General features: G+C 38.0%; 1 protein-coding gene across 1 annotated transcript in view; it reads left to right on the top strand.

Moving 5' to 3' along the window:
• The window catches only part of DLG4 (discs large MAGUK scaffold protein 4), a 403,179-nt gene that overhangs the window by 339,910 nt on the left and 41,302 nt on the right, over positions 1-21,967 (top strand). Inside the window, exons 6-7 of the mRNA XM_053718431.1 lie at positions 21,112-21,281; positions 21,759-21,895. Of these exons, the coding sequence (XP_053574406.1) occupies positions 21,112-21,281; positions 21,759-21,895 (307 nt within the window). The remainder of the gene's footprint in view (positions 1-21,111; positions 21,282-21,758; positions 21,896-21,967) is intronic.

The raw sequence follows: 21,967 nt of genomic DNA, 5'->3' as shown, positions 1-21,967 counted from the left end.
GCACTGTCGGATCAGGTCCGCAAGACCTTTGATAATTCGGCCTCATTGGCTGAAAATTCAAAAGGTATGGAAAACGTGATATTGGATAGAGATGGAAGGACAAGAGAGGGACGGCTTGAGAATGTTAGAAGGGTCAAATTTAAATAAAGGAGAGGAGATGACATGAAGAAAAAATAGGGAATGACATAGACCCCGGAAATATTAAAGCAGAAAAAGAGAGAAAAGAATGAAAGGAAGGCTGTTTAAAGGGATGAAAGAGGGATACTTGACTTGACTTCATTGTGGTATTTTGTGATTATGTATTTACTTAAAAGGTTATTACACGCCTCTTTATTTTGTGAAAACATTGTGCTTGTTCCACACTCCGCCTAGAGGGTCCAAAAATAAAATTCTGTGACCTAAGTTTGTTACAAAATGTTATAAATCGTTAGCTGGTTAAGGCAATTTGTAGCATTTTAAGGAAGCCTAAGTTGCAGATTTTTTTTTTTTAGCTTCTCTAGGGTGTGCAGGACAAGCACAGTTTTTACCCAAAAGCAAGATATGTTAAATGTCCCTTTAAATAAAAGCCTAATTATCAGTAGGTGAGGGTGAGGGGGGTCTATAAAATCTCTTTAAACATAGGTTTTATTCTCAAACCAATTGATCTTTAGGATTCATGTTCTGTATAAAAATATTCTATAATAGGTTTTTAAAATGTGTTTGTAGGACTGCTGCTACACAAACAGAATTGTCCTTTCAATGTGCAGAAACACATCTTAAAAAATGACCATAAGCTTTTATAGTGATAACATCTGGAATTTTGCCTTGTTCACAGTATCCCCTGGGGTCCATGTTATGTGACCTCTGTGCGTCAGTGCTTTGGATAACCTTTCCACCCATGGTGCAAGCCCTTGTTAAAGGGACACTCAAGTCAAAATTAAACTTTCATGATTTAGAAAGAACACACAATTTAAAAAATCTTTTCAATTTACATCCATTATCAAATTTTGCACAATCTTTTTATATGAATATTTTTTGAAGCACCAGCTCCTACTGAGCATGTGCACAAACTCATATGCATACTAATCTGTGATTGGCTGATGTCTGTCACATGATACAGACGGCTGGCAAATAGTAGAAAAAATATACTGCTTTTGTGATATTCAGATTGTTATTTCATTGTGTTTTTATTATGCACTTGTTAATTATGCAATTCTGCTGTATTTAGTGGTCATTTAACCACTTTCAAATGCTTTGCATCTCTCTCTGCCATCCTTGGGGTATCTGAAACTATAAAGCTGCCACTAAACCCTTTCAGGTGGAATTGAAGGTCACCAAAGCAATGGGTAGTGAGATTTTATTCAACATTCTGGTGCTCAACATTTTGACAGCGGTATTGTATTGGTTGATATTCAAAGCGCAACATAACAGCTGGATACCTTTTTTAAAATTGCTGAAGTGCCTGGTTCTTAATTGCTTCCGGCTTCTATTGTGAGACCCCTTTGATTTTTCTTTATGAAAATTTCTTATCAGCTAATTTTTAGTTTCTTATGATATTTCCTTCCTGGATACATTTTATTTTATAGCTTTGATGGAATGATATAATTTGTGCTTGTTATGCATGCAATGTCTTAGGTTCAGTAAAATCTTGAATAGTTTATGCCAATTTTAGATCTGTTATAAATACCCCAGGCACTTAAACTGTTATTTTCTGATTTCTATGAGTTGGAAAAGTATTATTTTATTTTGTCTTTTATCTATCTTATTTATTTTCTTCCTTCTCTTGGTGGTATATACATTAAGGGCCAGATTAAGAGTAGAGCGCAAATGTTTGTGCGCAAGCGATAAACGGTTCATTGCAGGTTTTTAAGCTCATCGGGCTTACCTCTGGTATTACGAGTTGAAAGTAAATGCCATTAAACTCAAGCGATCACGTTTAGTTTCAGCTCATAATACCCGCGCTTCTTCTCAGCGCCTCCTTATATATATCTTGAGAACTGTGGGGTAGCAGTGTGTGTAGCAATGTTATACATGCAACCTGTAGATTGAGCTTTAGAGTGCAGTAAGAATCTGTGCTTTATATTGTACCAAAATACCATATATATATAAATATATATTTATGAATAAATAGAACATATTCTTGTATGTGAAGAACATTGGAATGTGAACTTTTTATGTTGGAATAACGCCCTGGAGAATATGCGATTGTGTTTGCACGCCAGTTTTTTTGCTCTTTTGACTTCTAGGGTGGAATAAACGAATGCACAAGCGATATTGTAAGTTTGGCTTTTTGCGCTCATCGGGTTAGCGCGCGAGCAAAAACAGTTTACTTTCAACTCGTAATACGAGTGCTTCCCATCGAGCGCAAAAAGCTTACTTCTAGCACAATTAATGCTCGAGTGGGAGTGTTAATTAGCGCTACACTTGTAATCTGGCCCTAAGTGCACTTTGTGAACCTGATAAAAAAATATCGCTCTAAACAACACATTAATACAATATAATAACATTTCAAATTCTTACCTAGGTAGCAAATACGTTTTCATCAGTCTCATTACTGCTAATCACTGACAATTAGCATTTTATTATTTATTTTTCTTCTGCTTTGCTTTGTTTGTCCATTAGGAAATATAGCCCCATTGATTAATCCTTTCTTTGGCTGTGTTATTTTGTTGTAAAACCTGACATTTGTTCTTTGGTATACTTGTTAATATTATATAGGGTCTCTAATATTGAAACCGCCATTAGCTACTTATTTGCATATGTAGAAACCAAATGCTTATGAATATCATTAACTTCTTTACTCCTTCTTGCGGCGATAGAAATTAAAACGCTATTTGTTTGATTCACGGTAGCATTGATCTAAGAAAGACAAGCAAGGATAATACAAACTTGCTTTTGCTCTATAAAATGTAATCTGATCAGAGTTTCATTGGCTTTCAGACTTTGATTTAGACTAAACAGCACATAGCAGCAATGGCAGTGTGGAGGTTTCATAGCTAGATGCCGACCAAATGCATGTTGCCTAAGGAGCATAGCAATCAGCTTTGAATAATCTGTAACTAAAGTGATAGAGCAGATGTCACAAATTGCGCATGTATTACAAGTTGAAAGTAAGCGCGATATCGCAATCACATTTTAGGCTTCTCGGGTTAGTGTGACTGAAACCCACGCGTAAACGGTACTAGGATAAAAAAGTTTCATAATACACAACGTAAATACATTAAAAATTACATTTATACTAATATAAACACTTGCTGACATATATATATATAAAAATAAAGTTATAAGGGTTAAATGGTTTATGACAAGGTATTTGACTGCAATGGGTTATAATGTATATTTACATACATATATATACATACACATATATATATATATATACATATATATACATGTATAGATGTGTGTACATGTGTATTTATTTGTTTTACTGTATATTTACTGTACATATCTCACATTCCAATGTTCTTCACATACAGGATAATGTAACTTTTATTGTAAATATATATTTCTATATATTAGGAGGTTTAGATGTAAGTGGGTTACTTTGTGTTGTTGGGGCTGCTGGTTTAGGGGTTAATAGTGTAATGGGTTACTTTGCAATAAGGGGGCTATCTGTTTAGAGGTTAATAGTGTAGTGGGTTACTTTGCAATGTGGGCGCTGGCAGTTTAGGGGTTAATAGTGTAGTCCGGACTTTGATGTGAAGGTGGCGGTTTAGGGGTTATTAGAGTAGGGGTCTGGTGGCGATTCAGGCTAGTGTGCAAGTAGGGTGTTAGGTTTTTTCCACAATTTTTTCTCCATTGACTTCTATGGGGGAATAGGTTATCGCGCCCTTTTTGCGCTTGTCGGGTTAGCGCTGGAGCGATAACTTTTTACTTTTAACTCGTAATACCAGCGCAACCCCATGAGCGCAAAAGGTCTACTTCTTGAGTGAAAGTGCTAAATAGCACACTACTTGTAGCCTGGCCCTATGTGTTTAACCCACACAAATGGGTTACAACATAGTTAATGTCCCTGCTAGGGGCTGCAACCTCTAGAACAGAATATGACAGGTGAACCAATGAGGAACAGCAGTCAAATGTAGCCACCAATCACAGTCCTTGTCCTTGGTTGCTCAGGAACTGCAGTGTTTCTGACTTCCGAATGTGGCTTTACCTATGAGTTAATCCCCTTTTACAGGGGCAAAACTACAGGGGGTGCAGAGGCCGCAGGTGCGACTGGGCCCCTGAGGGTGGGGGCCCAGCTTAAAAAAAAATAAAAAATAAATAAAAATAAATTTATAATTTTTTTTAATAAAAAACGTTAACCTACCACTGCCTGCACTGATATCATGTGAGTGTGACATGACTACAGGGGTTAGTGTTTCTGTTTTACCCATTGGTGTTTGTGTGTGTGTGTATGGTGTGTGTATGTATGTGACTGTGTGTGTATTTCTGCATGTATGTGTGTTTGTGTATGTTTGTGGAACCAGCAAATTACAGACCTTGTTACTACAGCATGGGGGGCAGGGGGATAAACAGTGTCACTATACAGTACCACTATATACAGTATGGGGGAGTGGACCATGTCACAGACTACTGTGGTCACTTTATAAAGTACTGGGCGGGTAGGGTCAGGCCAGCCATCTCACCGGCAGATTACAGACTCTGTCACTAACTTACTATATACAGTACTGGGGGGTTAAATAGTGTCACTATATACAGTAATAGGGGGTCAGACCATCTCACAGACTGTGGGCACAGGGTGCCGCCTTTTGCAGACATGTAATCTGATTCACATTTTTTTCTGTGTTATATGTAAAAAAAAATGTATTAAATTCACCTTTTTTTGGAGGGGAGAGGGGTGGTGGGGGCCCTTCTTAGATTCTTGCACCTGGGCCCTGTGGTTTCTAGTTTCTAGGGTTAAACAAATATATAGTTAAGGTATTTAAAGTAAAAATATATATACTCTAATGTATCAGAGCATGAAATTTTTCACTCTGGACGAGACTTTTAACGACATGCAGTATAATAATTATAATTAATATAGCGTAATAGAGGGGCAGTCACTAGTGTTATTCCTCAAGGGTTGTTCCTTGGCAAAATATTGCTCAGTTATATATGCAGTATGCTTCAAGGGAAGGCATGCCTTTTTGCAAATTATACAAAGATTTGTAACAGAGTTGATGTTCCAGACAGTGTAGATCAAAATTGGTTATATTAAAAACTGGAGGACTGGACAAATCAATAGTATGGAACAGATGTTCAATAGAGCTGGTAATAACCGTAAAGGAATTCAAGAAAAAAAAAAGATCCCCAAATACCTGGGATAGGCATACGACTATACAAAGAATTTAATATTTCTTTCATGTAATTGGCAAGAGTCCATGAGCTAGTGACGTGTGGGATATACAATCCTACCAGGAGGGTCAAAGTTTCCCAAACCTCAAAATGCCTATAAATACACCCCTCACCACACCCACAATTCAGTTTTTACAAACTTTGCCTCCTATGGAGGTGGTGAAGTAAGTTTGTGCTTGATTTTCTACGTTGATATGCGCTTCTCAGCATTTTGAAGCCCGATTCCTCTCAGAGTACAGTGAATGTCAGAGGGATGTGAAGGGAGTATCACCTATTGAATTCTATGGTTTTCCTCGCGGGAAATCTTTTTCATAGGTTCTCTGTTGATTGATGATTCATCTCCTACCTCCCTTTTTCAGATTGACGATATACTCTCATATTCCATTACCTCTACTGATAACTGCTTCAGTACTGGTTTGGCTATCTGCTATATGTGGATGGGTGTCTTTCGGTAAGTATGTTTTCATTACTTAAGACACTCTCAGCTATGGTTTGGCACTTTATGTATTAATATAAATTTCTAAATATATGTATTGTACTTATATTTGCCATGAGTCAGGTTTATGTATATTTTCTTTTGCAGACTACCAGTTTCATATTTGGGAAAAAAACATATTTAGGAAAATATTTTTCTTACCTGGGGTATAGTCTTTTTTCAAATTGACTGCTTTTTTATTAAATTTTCACGGGCAAAATTCGGCTCGCGAGGTCGCAAAATGCTGATGCGATTCAGAAGGCTTTGTCTGCTATCCTGCCTTCTAATAAACGTAAAAGGTCTTTTAAAACTTCTCATAAAATTTATGAAATTTCAAATGACCGACAACATACTGAATTATCCTCCTCTGATGAGGATCTATCTGATTCAGAAGATACTACCTCAGATATTGACAATGACAAATCTACTTATTTATTTAAAATGGAGTATATTCGTTCCTTGTTAAAAGAGGTGTTGTTTACGTTGGATATTGAGGAAACTAGTCCTCTCGATACTAAAACTAGTAAACATTTAAATTCTGTTTATAAACCTCCTGTGGTTACTCCAGAGGTTTTTCCAGTTCCTAATGCTATTCTAAGGAATGGAATAGGCCCGGTACTTCTTTTATCCCTTCTTCAAGGTTTAAAAAATTGTATCCTTTGCCAGCAGTTAGATTGGAGTTTTGGGAAAAGATCCTTAAAGTTGATGGGGCTATTTCTACTCTTGCCAAACGTACTACTATTCCTATGGAAGATAGTACTTCTTTTAAGGATCCTTTAGATAGGAAACTTGAATCTTATCTAAGGAAAGCTTATTTATATTCTGGCTATCTTCTCAGGCCTGCCATTTCTATGGCTGATGTTGCAGCTGCATCAACTTTTTGGTGGGAAAGTTTAGCGCAACAGGAAATGGATCCTGATTTGTCTAGCATCGCTGGCTTCAACATGCTAATCATTTTATCTGTGATGCCATTTTTTATATCATCAAAAATTGATGTTAAATCTATATCTTTAGCTATTTTAGCTAAAAGAGCTTTGTGGCTCAAATGTTGGAATGCTGTCCCTTTCTTTCCAAGGTAATAATTTATTTTGTTCTCAGTTGGATTCGATTATTTAAACTGTCACTGGGGGGAAGGTTTTTTTTCCCTCAGGATAAAAGACCTAAGGGTAAATCTAAAGCTTCTAACCATTTTCGTTCCTTTCAACAAATTAAGGAACAGAAAGCCAATCCTTCCCCCAAAGAATCTGGTTCCAATTGGAAACCTTCTTCAAGTTGGAGTAAATCCAAGCCGTTTAAGAAACCAAAGCCAGCCCCAAAGTCTGCATGAAGTCTGCATGAAGACTCGGCCCTCATTCAAGCTCAGCTGGTAGGGGGCAGATTAAGATTCTTCCAAAGCATTTGGGCAGATTCTGTCCAAAATCAATGGATTCAGAGTATTGTCTCTCAAGGGTACCCATTAGGATTCAGAGTAAGACCTCCTGTGAGAAGATTTTTTTCTCTCACACATCCCAGCAAATCCAGTAAAGGCTCAGACTTCTCTGAAGTGTGTTTCAGACCTGGAGCTTTCAGGGGTAATCATACCAGTTCTGTTTCAGGAACAGGGTCTGGGGTTTTATTCAAATCTATTCATTGTCCTAAAGAAAGAACATTCATTCAGGCCAGTTCTGGATCTGAACATTTTAAATCGTTTTGTAAGAGTGCCAGCTTTCAAAATGGTGACTATAAGGACTATTCTGCCTTTTGTTCAGCAAGGGCATTATACAGTGGGGCAAAAAAGTATTTAGTCAGCCACCAATTGTGCAAGTTCTCCCACTTAAGAAGATGAGAGAGGCCTGTAATTTTCATCATAGGCATACCTCAACTATGAGAGACAAAATGTGGAAACAAATCCAGACAATCACATTGTCTGATTTGGAAAGAATTTATTTGCATATTATGGTGGAAAATAAGTATTTGGTCACCTACAAACAAGCAAGATTTCTGGCTCTCACAGACCTGTATCTTCTTTTTTCAGAGGCTCCTCTGTCCTCCACTCATTATCTGTATTAATGGGACCTGTTTGAACTTGTTATCACTATAAAAGACACCTGTCCACAACCTCAAACAGTCACACTCCAAACTCCACTATGGTGAAGACCAAAGAGCTGTCGAAGGACACCAGAAACAAAATTGTAGACCTGCACCAGGCTGGGAAGACTGAATCTGCAATAGGCAAGCAGCTTGGTGTGAAGAAATCAACTGTGGGAGCAATAATTAGAAAATGGAAGACATACAAGACCACTGATAATCTCCCTCGATCTGGGGCTCTCACCCCGTGGGGTCAAAATGATCACAAGAACGGTGAGCAAACATCCCAGAACCACACGGGGGACCTAGTGAATGACCTGCAGAGAGCAGGGACCAAGGTAACAAAGGCTACCATCAGTAACACACTACGCCGCCAGGGACTCAGATCCTGCAGTGCCAGACGTGTCCCCCTGCTTAAGCCAGTACATGTCCGGGCCCATCTGAAGTATGCTAGAGAGCATTAGGATGATCCAGAAGCGGATTGGGAGACTGTCATATGGTCAGATGAAACCAAAGTAGAACTGTTTGTTAGAAACTGTGAAATATGGGGTAGGCAACATCATGCTTTGGGGCTGTTTCTCTGCAAAGGGAACAGGACGACTGATCCGTGTACATGAAAGAATGAATGGGGCCATGTATCGTGAGATTTTGAGTCCAAACCTCCTTCCATCAGCAACGGCATTGAAGATGAAACATGGCTGGGTCTTTCAGCATGACAATGATCCCAAACACACCGCCCGGGCAACGAAGGAGTGGCTTCGTAAGAAGCATTTCAAGGTCCTGGAGTGGCCTAGCCAGTCTCCAGATCTCAACCCCATAGAAAACCTTTGGAGGGAGTTGAAAGTCCGTGTTGCCCAGCGACAGCCCCAAAACATCACTGCTCTAGAGGAGATCTGCATGCAGGAATGGGCCAACATACCAGCAACAGTGTGTGACAACCTTGTGAAGACTTACAGAAAACGTTTGACCTCTGTCATTGCCAACAAAGGATATATAACAAAGTATTGAGATGAACTTTTGATATTGACCAAATACTTATTTTCCACCATAATTTGCAAATAAATTCTTTCCAAATCAGACAATGTGATTGTCCGGATTTGTTTCCACATTTTGTCTCTCATAGTTGAGGTATACCTATGATGAAAATTACAGGCCTCTCTCATCTTCTTAAGTGGGAGAACTTGCACAATTGGTGGCTGACTAAATACCTTTTTGCCCCACTGTATGTCCACGATAGACTTACAGGATGCATATCTTCATATTCCGATTCATCCAGACCACTATCAGTTTCTGAGATTCTCTTTTCTAGACGAGCATTACCAATTTGTTGCTCTTCCATTTGGCCTAGTGACAGCTCCAATAATCTTTTCAAAGGTTCTCGGTGCCCTACTCTCTGTAATCAGAGAACGGGGTATTGCAGTGTTTCCTTATTTGGATGATATCTTGGTACTAGCTCAGTCTTTACATTCTGCAGAATCTCACCCGAATCAACTAGTGTTGTTTCTTCAAAGACATGGTTGGAGGATCAATTTACCAAAAAGTTCCTTGATTCCTCAGACAAGGTTCACCTTTTTAGGTTACCAGATAGATTCAATGTCCATGACTCTGTCTCAAACAGACAAGAGACGATTAAAATTGGTTTCAACTTGTCGGAACCTTCAGTCTCAATCATTCCCTTCAGTAGCTATGTGCATGGAAGTTTGTGCATGGAAGTTTCTCATGACTGCAGCATCGGACGCGATCCCCTTTGCTCGTTTTCATATGAGACCTTTCCAGCTTTGTATGCTGAATCAATGGTGCAGGAATTATACAAATATATCACAGTTAATATCCTTAAATCCCAATGTTTGACTCTCTCTGACTTGGTGTTTAGATCGCTGTCGTATAGTTCAAGGGGCTTCTTTTGTTTGGCCAGCCTGGACTGTGATCACAACAGATGCAAGTCTTTCAGGTTGGGGAGCTGTCTGTCTGTCTCTGATAGCACAAGGGGTTTGGAAATCTCAAGAGGTGAGGTTACCAATCAATATTTTAGAACTCCGTGCTATTTTCAGGGCTCTTCAGGTTTGGCCTCTGTTGAAGAGAGAACCATTCATTTGTTTTCAGACAGACAATATCACAACTGTGGCATATGTCAATCATCAGGGTGGGACTCACAGTCCCCTAGCTATGAAAGAAGTATCTTGGATACTTTCTTGGGTGGAATCCAGCTCCTGTCTAATTTCTGTGGTACATATCCCAGGTGTAGACAATTGGGAAGCGGATTTTCTCAGCCGTCAGACTTTACATCCGGGGGAGTGGTCGCTCCATCCAGATGTGTTTTCTCAGATTGTTCAGATGTGGGGTTTTCCAGAAATAGATCTGATGGCTTCCCATCTAAACAAGAAACTTCCCAGGTACCTGTCCAGGTCCAGGGATCCTCATGCGGAGGCAGTGGATGCGTTAGCAGTTCCTTGGTTTTACCAACCTGCTTGTATCTTTCCGCATCTTGTTCTTCTTCCAAGAGTGATTTCCAAGATCATGATGGAACAATCGTTTGTGTTTCTGGTAGCTCCAGCATGGCCTCACAGGTTTTGGTATGTGGATCTTGTCCGGATGTCCAGTTGCCAACCTTGGCCACTTCCTTTAAGACCAGACCGTCTGTCTCAAGGTCCATTTTTTCATCAGGATCTCAAATATTTAAATTTGAAGGTATGGAAATTGAACGCTTAGTGCTTAGTCATAGAGGTTTCTCTGACTCAGTGATTAATACTATGTTACAGGCTCATAAATCTGTTTCTAGGAAGATTTATTATCAAGTTTGGAAGACTTATATTTCATGGTGTTCTTCTCATAAATTATCCTGGCATTCTTTTAGAATTCCTAGAATTTTACAGTTTCTTCAGGATGGTTTGGATAAAGGTTTGTCTGCAAGTTCCTTGAAGGGACAAGTCTCTGCTCTTTCTGTTTTATTTCACAGAAAGATTGCTAAGCTTCCTGATATTAACTGTTTTGTAAAGGCTTTGGTCCGTATCAAGCCTGTCATTAAATCAATCGCTCCTCCTTGGAGTCTTAAATTGGTTTTGAAGGCTTTACAGGCTCCTCCTTTTGAGCCTATGCATTATTTGGACATTAAACTACTTTCTTGGACAGTGTTGTTCATTTTGGCCATCTCTTCTGCTAGAAGAGTTTCTGAATTATCTGCTCTTTCTTGTGAATCTCCTTTTCTGATTTTCCATCAGGATAAGGCAGTTTTGCAGACTTCATTTAAAATTCTACCTAAGATTGTGAATTCTAACAACATTAATAGAGAAATTGTTGTTCCCTCTTTGTGTCCTAATCCTAAGAATTCTTTGGAGAGATCCTTACTTTTTTTGGATCTTGTAAGAGCTTTGAAATATTATATTGAAGCTACTAAAGATTTCAGGAAGGCTTCTAGTCTATTTGTTGTCTTTTCTGGTTCTAGGAAAGGTCAGAAAGCTTCTGCCATTTTCTTGGCATCTTGGTTAAAGCTTTTGATTCATCAGGTTTATTTGGAGTCGGGTCAGGCCCCGCCTCAGAGAATTACAGCTCATTCTACTAGATCAGTCTCCACTTCGTGGGCTTTTAAGAATGAAGCTTCAGTTGATCAGATTTGCAAAGCAGCATCTTGGTTTTCTTTGCATACATTTGCTAAATTCTACCGTTTTTATGTATTTGCTTCTTCGGAATCAGTGTTCGGTAGAATAGTTCTTCAGGCAGCTATTTCAGTTTGATTCCTCTGCTTAAGTTTAAGTTTTTTTCTTTTCAACTATGAGAAAAAACTTATAGTTTTTTGGTTGTGGATTTATTTTTTCAGCTGAAAATTGCTGTTATTATTTGTATCCCTCCCTCTCTAGTGACTCTTCTGTGGAGTTCCACATCTTGGGTATTACTATCCCATACATCACTAGCTCATGGACTCTTTCCAATTACATGAAAGAAAACATAATTTATGTAAGAACTTACCTGATTTAATTTCTTTCATATTGGCAAGAGTCTATGAGACCCACCCTTTTTATGGTGGTTATGTTTTTTTTGTATAAAGCACAATTATATTTCCAGTTCCTTTTTTTGTTGCTTTTTACTCCATTCTTTATCACCCCACTACTTGGCTATTCGTTAAACTGAATTGTGGATGTGGTGAGGGGTGTATTTTATAGGCATTTTGAGGTTTGGGATACTTTGCCCCTCCTGGTAGGATTGTATATCCCATACGTCACTAGGTCATGGATTCTTGCCAATATGAAAGAAATTAATTTATCAGGTAAGTTCTTACATAAATTATGTTGGTCAGTAAGAATTATGGACAAATTTAAAAACCTTCTGTTTCTTATCTGCCATGAAAATATATAATTCTCTTTCAGTTGAAGTGAATAAAGCTTGCAGTTGTATCTAATTTAGTATATGCCTGTTGTTCCAGTTTGCATATATGAGATCTGGGGTCATTATTTAGATGACATTTTGTAGGTATGTAATGGCATTTACTGACATTCTGGAAAAGTGCCCAGAACTGAGGTTGTGGGTGTAAATCTGCAAGACTTTGGTGTCAGATAAGGACATTTTGCATAATATCTGGAGACTGAGCCTTAAGCGGAAGTTGAATTCCTACTTGCGGCCAGTTATCTTTCAACTCAACATATCGGGATGTTTTGGACTTCTGAGTACTGAGATTACATATGGTACCTGTAGATCTTATTTACATTGGTTATTGTTTAGTGGTCAAAGTTGATGGATTGCAAGTCTTGTTGTAGTTGATGGACTTAAGTACTGTTTATATTTTACAAAATATCACTTCTCTTTTTCCATGCAATATGTGGTTGTATTAAAGACACTAGTAGGATCATGTACACTGTTCCTTATGTCCACCGTTAACTACTGACTCTAACCTTATAATCACCCACTTAATTATAGTTCATGCAAAGGCTTGTTCCACTTGGTGTCACCGCCCTATGTTAAAGGAATAGTCCAATCAAAATTAAACTTTCATGATTCAGATAGAGCAGGCAATTTTAAGCAACTTTCTAATTTACTCCTATCATAAATTTTCTTTGTTCCCTTAGTATATTTATTTGAAAAAGCAAGAATGTAAGCATAGGAGCTGGCCCATTTTTGGTTCAGCACCTGGGTAGCACTTTCTGATTGGTGTTTAAATGTAACCACTACCCAGGTTCTGAACCAAAAATGGTCCGGCTCCTAAGCTTAAATTCAAATAAACATAGCAAGAGAACAACGAAAAATTGATAATAGGAGTAAATTAGAAAGTTGCTTAAAATTGCATGCTCTATATGAATCATGAAAGTTTAGTTTTGACCTGACTATTCCTTTAACATTTTCCATTAAAGGGACAGTATACACCAATTTTCATATAACTGCATGTAATAGACACTACGATATAGAAGAATATGTATAGATACTGATCTACAAATCCAGTATTAAACCTTTTAAAAATGTACTTAGAGGCTTCTAGTTTAGCACTGTTGATGAGGTTAGGTTGGGACACCCACTGAAAGGGGCTAAGAAAGCAGGAAGAGCAGACACTTCCCCCTACCCTGCATATGAAAGGACCCATTACTTAAACAGGAGTCTGTAGACTTGGGTCTACATCTGATACTTTCAGGCTTGGTTAGGAGTCTGAAAATCAGCACAATGTTATTAAATAAATAAGCAAAACAATAAATTGTTACAAAAACACTCCAAGATGGGCTATATAAATGGATCATCTACAAAACATTTATGGAAAGAAAAATCTAGTGTACAGCGTCTCTTTAAGATTTGTTTGTAAAAATTCTTACCAAAAACTTGGAACACTTGCTAATTCCTCATTCTAGGGCGTGTGTCAATGTCTAAAAAAATACTTTTAGATTTAGTAGATTAATAATATAGAACTTAACTTAAGTTGCCTATTATATTACGTTTCCACTTCCAAACACATATGACACACTGGATATGACTGAAAATGGGTCTGTAACCTACTTTGTCATATAAGTTTTACAATAACATGCTTATAAAATCTATCAACATTTTTATGTTTCACTTACTGCCTATATTAAATTTATTTACTAATATTATTTAGTTTGTGTTCTCAATCATACTATAACATAGCAGCCATTCATCTGATTCCTATTTGTATAATCTAGGAGATTCGGGTTGGTCCTTGCAGTCAATTCCCCACCATAAAGATAAGGTTAGCACATCAACACTAGATATTATTTATAATACCTGGAGAGCTTAGTTACCTATCAAGTTATTTTCATCTTAGATAAGCCACAGGGTACTGTTTTCCATGGTAATTTACATGTCTTTGAACAGCTCTTATACCAAACACTTATACCAAACATGAAAGATGTGATAGTGAGCTTGAAATTTATAGTAGGGAACAACTAAAATCTAAGCCATGCTGATAGCAAAATGCTTCCAGTTGAATATATATAATTCTTTCATTAGTTGATTCCCATGGTTACAGATGTCTTCACTGCACTAAGTTTTCCTTATGGCAGGAAAACAGTTAAACTAAATAAGAGCGTACAGTGGGGGCTCTCTTGTAGAGCGTGACTTAAAGAGACATAAAAATCAGTCTGTTTATGTATGCATGGCAGGTTTTCAGTAATTATGCACAGTACTGCAAGACATTTGCACACAAAGTACATGTTTAAAAACATTATAAACGCTAATTGTGTTAGCACAGTTAGGAAGGCTTTGATATTGCAGACCAATTCAGGGGTACAACCCTTGAATAACCCGATGGAATTTGCGTTTCTGTTCTTATTTGCTGCGGCACATCTGGGAATAAGTGCTTTGCTCTTGGGGAGGGTAATCAGCAAAAGCAATGCACATTGATATGCTAATAAAAGATTTTAGTGAATATAAGTATGTGCTAAACCCCTAAATTATTGGGCCCTTCAGGTTTTAGAAACATCAATTTGTGGGATTGAACTATTTGTTTCCGTCTATATATTTACTTTCTTGCAGTATGAACTAATCTCTAAGGCTAAATGCATTAGATGTTCATCCCAATAATTTATGGAACTTTTTGTCCATGTGGGCATTGTCATATCACAAATAATAACAGCTGGTACCTTGTGATATATTGGTGGACGCATTTTAAATGTCAAACCCAATCTTGAATAAACATGCCTTGTTGTCTTACCAATGAAAGGACTGTCTCTCTTAAAGAAAAATCTGTTTAGTCATAAATGCCCCTCTTTTGTACTCACTTAAAATGTACAATACAAATGTGTATAGGGTAATTAGTACATTTAAAAGTATAGATTTTTAAAGAAGACTGTTTACTTGATCTTTTGCCAGTTAAGAAAACAATGGTACAGGAGTAGAGAGTGCATAGATTTTCAAGAATAAATAATAAATGTTAATTTGTATCTTATGCATTTGTTTAAACTATTCATCCAACGGTCACATGGGCCAGTGTGTAGGCATGATGACAACTCCAATCTTCAAAGGAAAGTTACTCAGAAAGTAATATAGAGTGATATAACACCACAATGATAATCATGGTTATTAAATAAGTTAAAGGGATAGTAAATACAAAAAATGTTATTGTTTAAAAAGATAGATAATCCCTTTATTTACTATACCCCCGTTTTGCATAACCAACACTGTTATAGAAATATACTTTTTACCTCTGTAATTACCTTGTATCTAAGCTTCTGCAGACTGCCTACTTATCTCAGATCTTAAATAACTTCATGTGCGTGAGCACAATGTTATCTATATGAAACACATGAACTAACGCCCTCTAGCTGTGAAAAACTGTCAAATGCAGAGGAGGCATTCAAGGGCTTAGAAATCAGCATATGAGCCTACCTAGGTTTAGCTTTCAACTAAGAATAACAAGAGAACAAAGCAAAGTTGATGATAAAAGTAAATAAGAAAGTTGTTTGAAATTACATGCCCTATCTGAATCATGAATGTTTAATTTGGACTTTACTATCCCTTTAATAACACCTGATGTCAGCATTTGGATCTACTTCAACAGTGATGCCCTGGGGTAATCAGTTTTATCAAAGTCTTTCTATAACTAGAGCATTGTTAGATATCTTAATCAATCTAAAAGATTAGCACTGATTGGTCACTACTTTGCTTTTTCTTATATAAAGTGGTAAACTATGCAATTGATCTCCATCAATATCAAGCACTTCTGCATATAGGAACTGATGTCTACATTTTTGTTTTACTCTATGGGCCAAATCATGCAGTTTAAATGTTTAAAGTATACACAGGTTGACAGTCATCAGCATGGGAAGTAATCACATTCTACCAGCTAATGATTCTTTTGGACAGCCTACCCTTCACTATCGGCTAGATTTGGAGTTTGGCGGTAAAAGGGCTGTTAACGCTCCGCGGGTTTTTTTCTGGCCGCACCATAAATTTAACTCTGGTATCGAGAGTTCAAACAAATGCTGCGTTAGGCTCCAAAAAAGGAGCGTAGAGCATTTTTACCGCAAATACAACTCTCGATACCAGAGTTGCTTACGGACGCGGCCGGCCTCAAAAACGTGCTCGTGCACGATTCTCCCATAGGAAACAATGGGGCTGTTTGAGCTGAAAAAAAACCTAACACCTGCAAAAAAGCAGCGTTCAGCTCCTAACGCAGCCCCATTGTTTCCTATGGGGAAACACTTCCTATGTCTGCACCTAACACTCTAACATGTACCCCGAGTCTAAACACCCCTAACCTTACACTTATTAACCCCTAATCTGCCGCCCCCGCTATCGCTGACACCTGCATTACACTTTTAACCCCTAATCTGCCGCTCCGTAAACCGCCGCCACCTACGTTATCCCTATGTACCCCTAATCTGCTACCCCTAACACCGCCGACCCCTATGTTATATTTATTAACCCCTAATCTGCCCCCCACAACGTCGCCGACACCTACCTACACTTATTAACCCCTAATCTGCCGACCGGACCTGAGCGCTACTATAATAAAGTTATTAACCCCTAATCCGCCTCACTAACCCTATCATAAATAGTATTAACCCCTAATCTGCCCTCCCTAACATCGCCGACACCTACCTTCAATTATTAACCCCTAATCTGCCGACCGGAGCTCACCGCTATTCTAATAAATGTATTAACCCCTAAAGCTAAGTCTAACCCTAACACTAACACCCCCCTAAGTTAAATATAATTTTTATCTAACGAAATAAATTAACTCTTATTAAATAAATGATTCCTATTTAAAGCTAAATACTTACCTGTAAAATAAATCCTAATATAGCTACAATATAAATTACATTTATATTATAGCTATTTTAGGATTAATATTTATTTTACAGGTAACTTTGTATTTATTTTAACCAGGTACAATAGCTATTAAATAGTTAAGAACTATTTAATAGTTACCTAGTTAAAATAATTACAAATTTACCTGTAAAATGAATCCTAACCTAAGTTATAATTAAACCTAACACTACCCTATCAATAAAATAATTAAATAAACTACCTACAATTACCTACAATTAACCTAACACTACACTATCAATAAATTAATTAAACACAATTGCTACAAATAAATACAATTAAATAAACTATCTAAAGTACAAAAAATAAAAAAGAACTAAGTTACAGAAAATAAAAAAATATTTACAAACATAAGAAAAATATTACAACAATTTTAAACTAATTACACCTACTCTAAGCCCCCTAATAAAATAACAAAGACCCCCAAAATAAAAAATTCCCTACCCTATTCTAAAATACAAAAATTACAAGCTCTTTTACCTTACCAGCCCTGAACAGGGCCCTTTGCGGGGCATGCCCCAAGAATTTCAGCTCTTTTGCCTGTAAAAAAAAACATACAATACCCCCCCCCAACATTACAACCCACCACCCACATACCCCTAATCTAACCCAAACCCCCCTTAAATAAACCTAACACTAAGCCCCTGATGATCTTCCTACCTTGTCTTCACCATGCCAGGTTCACCGATCCGTCCTGGCTCCAAGATCTTCATCCAACCCAAGCGGGGGTTGGCGATCCATAATCCGGTGCTCCAAAGTCTTCCTCCTATCCGGCAAGAAGAGGACATCCGGACCGGCAAACATCTTCTCCAAGCGGCATCTTCTATGTTCTTCCATCCAATGACGACCGGCTCCATCTTGAAGACCTCCAGCGCGGATCCATCCTCTTCTTCCGACGACTAGACGACGAATGACGGTTCCTTTAAGGGACGTCATCCAAGATGGCGTCCCTCGAATTCCGATTGGCTGATAGGATTCTATCAGCCAATCGGAATTAAGGTAGGAATTTTCTGATTGGCTGATGGAATCAGCCAATCAGAATCAAGTTCAATCCGATTGGCTGATCCAATCAGCCAATCAGATTGAGCTCGCATTGTATTGGCTGATCGGAACAGCCAATAGAATGCGAGCTCAATCTGATTGGCTGATTGGATCAGCCAATCGGATTGAACTTGATTCTGATTGGCTGATTCCATCAGCCAATCAGAAAATTCCTACCTTAATTCCGATTGGCTGATAGAATCCTATCAGCCAATCGGAATTCGAGGGACGCCATCTTGGATGACGTCCCTTAAAGGAACCGTCATTCGTCGTCTAGTCGTCGGAAGAAGAGGATGGATCCGCGCTGGAGGTCTTCAAGATGGAGCCGGTCGTCATCGGATGGAAGAACATAGAAGATGCCGCTTGGAGAAGATGTTTGCCGGTCCGGATGTCCTCTTCTTGCCGGATAGGAGGAAGACTTTGGAGCACCGGATTATGGATCGCCAACCCCCGCTTGGGTTGGATGAAGATCTTGGAGCCAGGACGGATCGGTGAACCTGGCATGGTGAAGACAAGGTAGGAAGATCATCAGGGGCTTAGTGTTAGGTTTATTTAAGGGGGGTTTGGGTTAGATTAGGGGTATGTGGGTGGTGTGTTGTAATGTTGGGGGGGGGGGTATTGTATGTTTTCTTTTACAGGCAAAAGAGCTGAACTTCTTGGGGCATGCCCCGCAAAGGGCCCTGTTCAGGGCTGGTAAGGTAAAAGAGCTTGTAACTTTTTAAATTTAGAATAGGGTAGGGAATTTTTTATTTTGGGGGTCTTTGTTATTTTATTAGGGGGCTTAGAGTAGGTGTAATTAGTTTAAAATTGTTGTAATATTTTTCTTATGTTTGTAAATATTTTTTTATTTTCTGTAACTTAGTTCTTTTTTATTTTTTGTACTTTAGATAGTTTATTTAATTGTATTTATTTGTAGCAATTGTGTTTAATTAATTTATTGATAGTGTAGTGTTAGGTTAATTGTAGGTAATTGTAGGTAGTTTATTTAATTATTTTATTGATAGGGTAGTGTTAGGTTTAATTATATCTTAGGTTAGGATTTATTTTACAGGTAAATTTGTAATTATTTTAACTAGGTAACTATTAAATAGTTCTTAACTATTTAATAGCTATTGTACCTGGTTAAAATAAATACAAAGTTACCTGTAAAATAAATATTAATCCTAAAATAGCTATAATATAAATGTAATTTATATTGTAGCTATATTAGGATTTATTTTACAGGTAAGTATTTAGCTTTAAATAGGAATCATTTATTTAATAAGAGTTAATTTATTTCGTTAGATAAAAATTATATTTAACTTAGGGGGGTGTTAGTGTTAGGGTTAGACTTAGCTTTAGGGGTTAATACATTTATTAGAATAGCGGTGAGCTCCGGTCGGCAGATTAGGGGTTAATAATTGAAGGTAGGTGTCGGCGATGTTAGGGAGGGCAGATTAGGGGTTAATACTATTTATGATAGGGTTAGTGAGGCGGATTAGGGGTTAATAACTTTATTATAGTAGCGCTCAGGTCCGCTCGGCAGATTAGGGGTTAATAAGTGTAGGTAGGTGTCGGCGACGTTGTGGGGGGCAGATTAGGGGTTAATAAATATAACATAGGGGTCGGCGATGTTAGGGGCAGAAGATTAGGGGTACATAGGGATAACGTAGGTGGCGGCGATTTGCGGTCGGAAGATTAGGGGTTAATTATTTTAAGTAGCTTGCGGCGACGTTGTGTGGGGCAAGTTAGGGGTTAATAAATATAATATAGGGGTCGGCGGGGTTAGGGGCAGCAGATTAGGGGTACATAAGTATAACGTAGGTGGCGGTCGGCAGATTAGGGGTTAAAAATTTTAATCGAGTGGCGGCGATGTGGGGGGACCTCGGTTTAGGGGTACATAGGTAGTTTATGGGTGTTAGTGTAGTTTAGGGTACAGTAGTTAAGAGCTTTATGAACCGGCGTTAGCCAGAAAGCTCTTAACTCCTGCTTTTTTCAGGCGGCTGGAATCTTGTCGTTAGAGCTCTAACGCTCACTGCAGAAACGACTCTAAATACCGGCGTTAGAAAGATCCCATTGAAAAGATAGGCTACGCAAATGGCGTAGGGGGATCTGCGGTATGGAAAAGTCGCGGCTGTAAAGTGAGCGTTAGACCCTTTAATCACTGACTCCAAATACCAGCGGGCGGCCAAAACCAGCGTTAGGAGCCTCTAACGCTGGTTTTGACGGCTACCGCCGAACTCTAAATCTAGGCCTATGTTTTTACTGGAGGAAAGGCCCACACATGTTGATAAATGGTCTCGCTAGGGTTGTAATAGATGCTGTACCACCACTATTTTTCAACCACCACTTACTTTTTAGGTATATTGACATCATCATTTTAAAGGGACAGTATACTGTAAAATTGTTTTTCCCTTAATGTGTTTCCAAGGGTAATTTCTTCTGCTGGCTGTGTTTACACAGCTTATCTAGAACTTGGACCTAAGGCCAAAAAACTTTCAGAATAGGTGGGGATACCACAGGCTAAATCAACTATTTCAAATGCCAATATAAGGGCAAAGGAAATACAATACTTGTAAACAATTTCATACACTGCAGCAGGTAAAGTGGATCATTGGGAACAAATTAAAGTGGAGAAAGTTTTTGAGTAAACTGTCCCTTTAACTTCATGACTTAAAATGAGTATCTTACAAAAGATGAAGATTTGATAGAATAGAACCTATCAATTTATATTAATTTTCTTTAATAAAATGGAGGATGAATGTATTTTAAATATAAAGAGCAACACTAGAATAAGGGGTGATTTACAAAAAAGGTGGCTGATTACTATTTTCTGTGTATATACTTCCTTACCCTTCATTGTTTCCTATCACTTCCCTCTACATCTCGTCTCTGGCCTAATTACATTAATCGATTACACCTTCCCTTCTGTTCTCTTATACTAATTCCCCCTATACTACTTATTACAGGGTGAATGACAGTATTCTCTTTGTGAACGAGGTGGATGTGCGTGAAGTTACCCACAGTACTGCGGTGGAAGCTCTGAAAGATGCTGGATCAATTGTTCGTCTCTATGTTATGCGCAGGAAACCAGCATCAGAAAAAATCCTAGAGATCAAACTTATTAAAGGGCCAAAAGGTATTGACAGTTAATAATACAGCTCAAAAGGGGTTAGATATATTCAATTACAGATTTTATACACTTACTATCTAGAGTTGGAGACAACCAACCAGAGTGTTCTTAGAGTGGGAGTAAATCTGAGTATTCAGTCATGTAATACTACCGTAATGTCAATAAAAATAGAGCTGTGATTGGCTTAAGCACATATTACTGATAAATATATCTCATCCACTCACCATTTAGGGTGTGTGTTTTTTTAGGACTCCAACTTTTTCTTTAATCTCTTCTTCTCTTTCACTCTTCTACCCTTTTTATCCATCTTTTTTTGGCGCCTACAAACTACCATTAACTCTCATATATACCTTCATTTATGTTATTTCCCTCTCTGTGTTCATTCTGCTCATTTCCTTTGCATGCGTCCTACTCCTTTTCCCCCTTTTTTTTTCCTTGGACTCTGCAAACCATTTTTTTTTAATTTATTTTTTTATTTGCCAGGTCTTGGATTCAGTATTGCAGGAGGAGTTGGAAACCAGCATATTCCTGGTGATAACAGCATTTACGTCACAAAGATCATTGAAGGCGGAGCTGCCCACAAAGACATGCGTCTACAAATAGGGGACAAGATTCTTGCGGTGAGATTTTGATTTCATATTAATTTGTTTTTATGATCCTTTTTGATTCTGCAACTGAACTACATATTCCAT

Source organism: Bombina bombina, chromosome 6 (genome assembly GCF_027579735.1).
Source record: "Bombina bombina isolate aBomBom1 chromosome 6, aBomBom1.pri, whole genome shotgun sequence".
NCBI classification, from domain to species: domain Eukaryota; kingdom Metazoa; phylum Chordata; class Amphibia; order Anura; family Bombinatoridae; genus Bombina; species Bombina bombina.
Note: the sequence above shows the minus strand (reverse complement) of the source record. Positions and strands in the feature narration are given on the sequence as shown.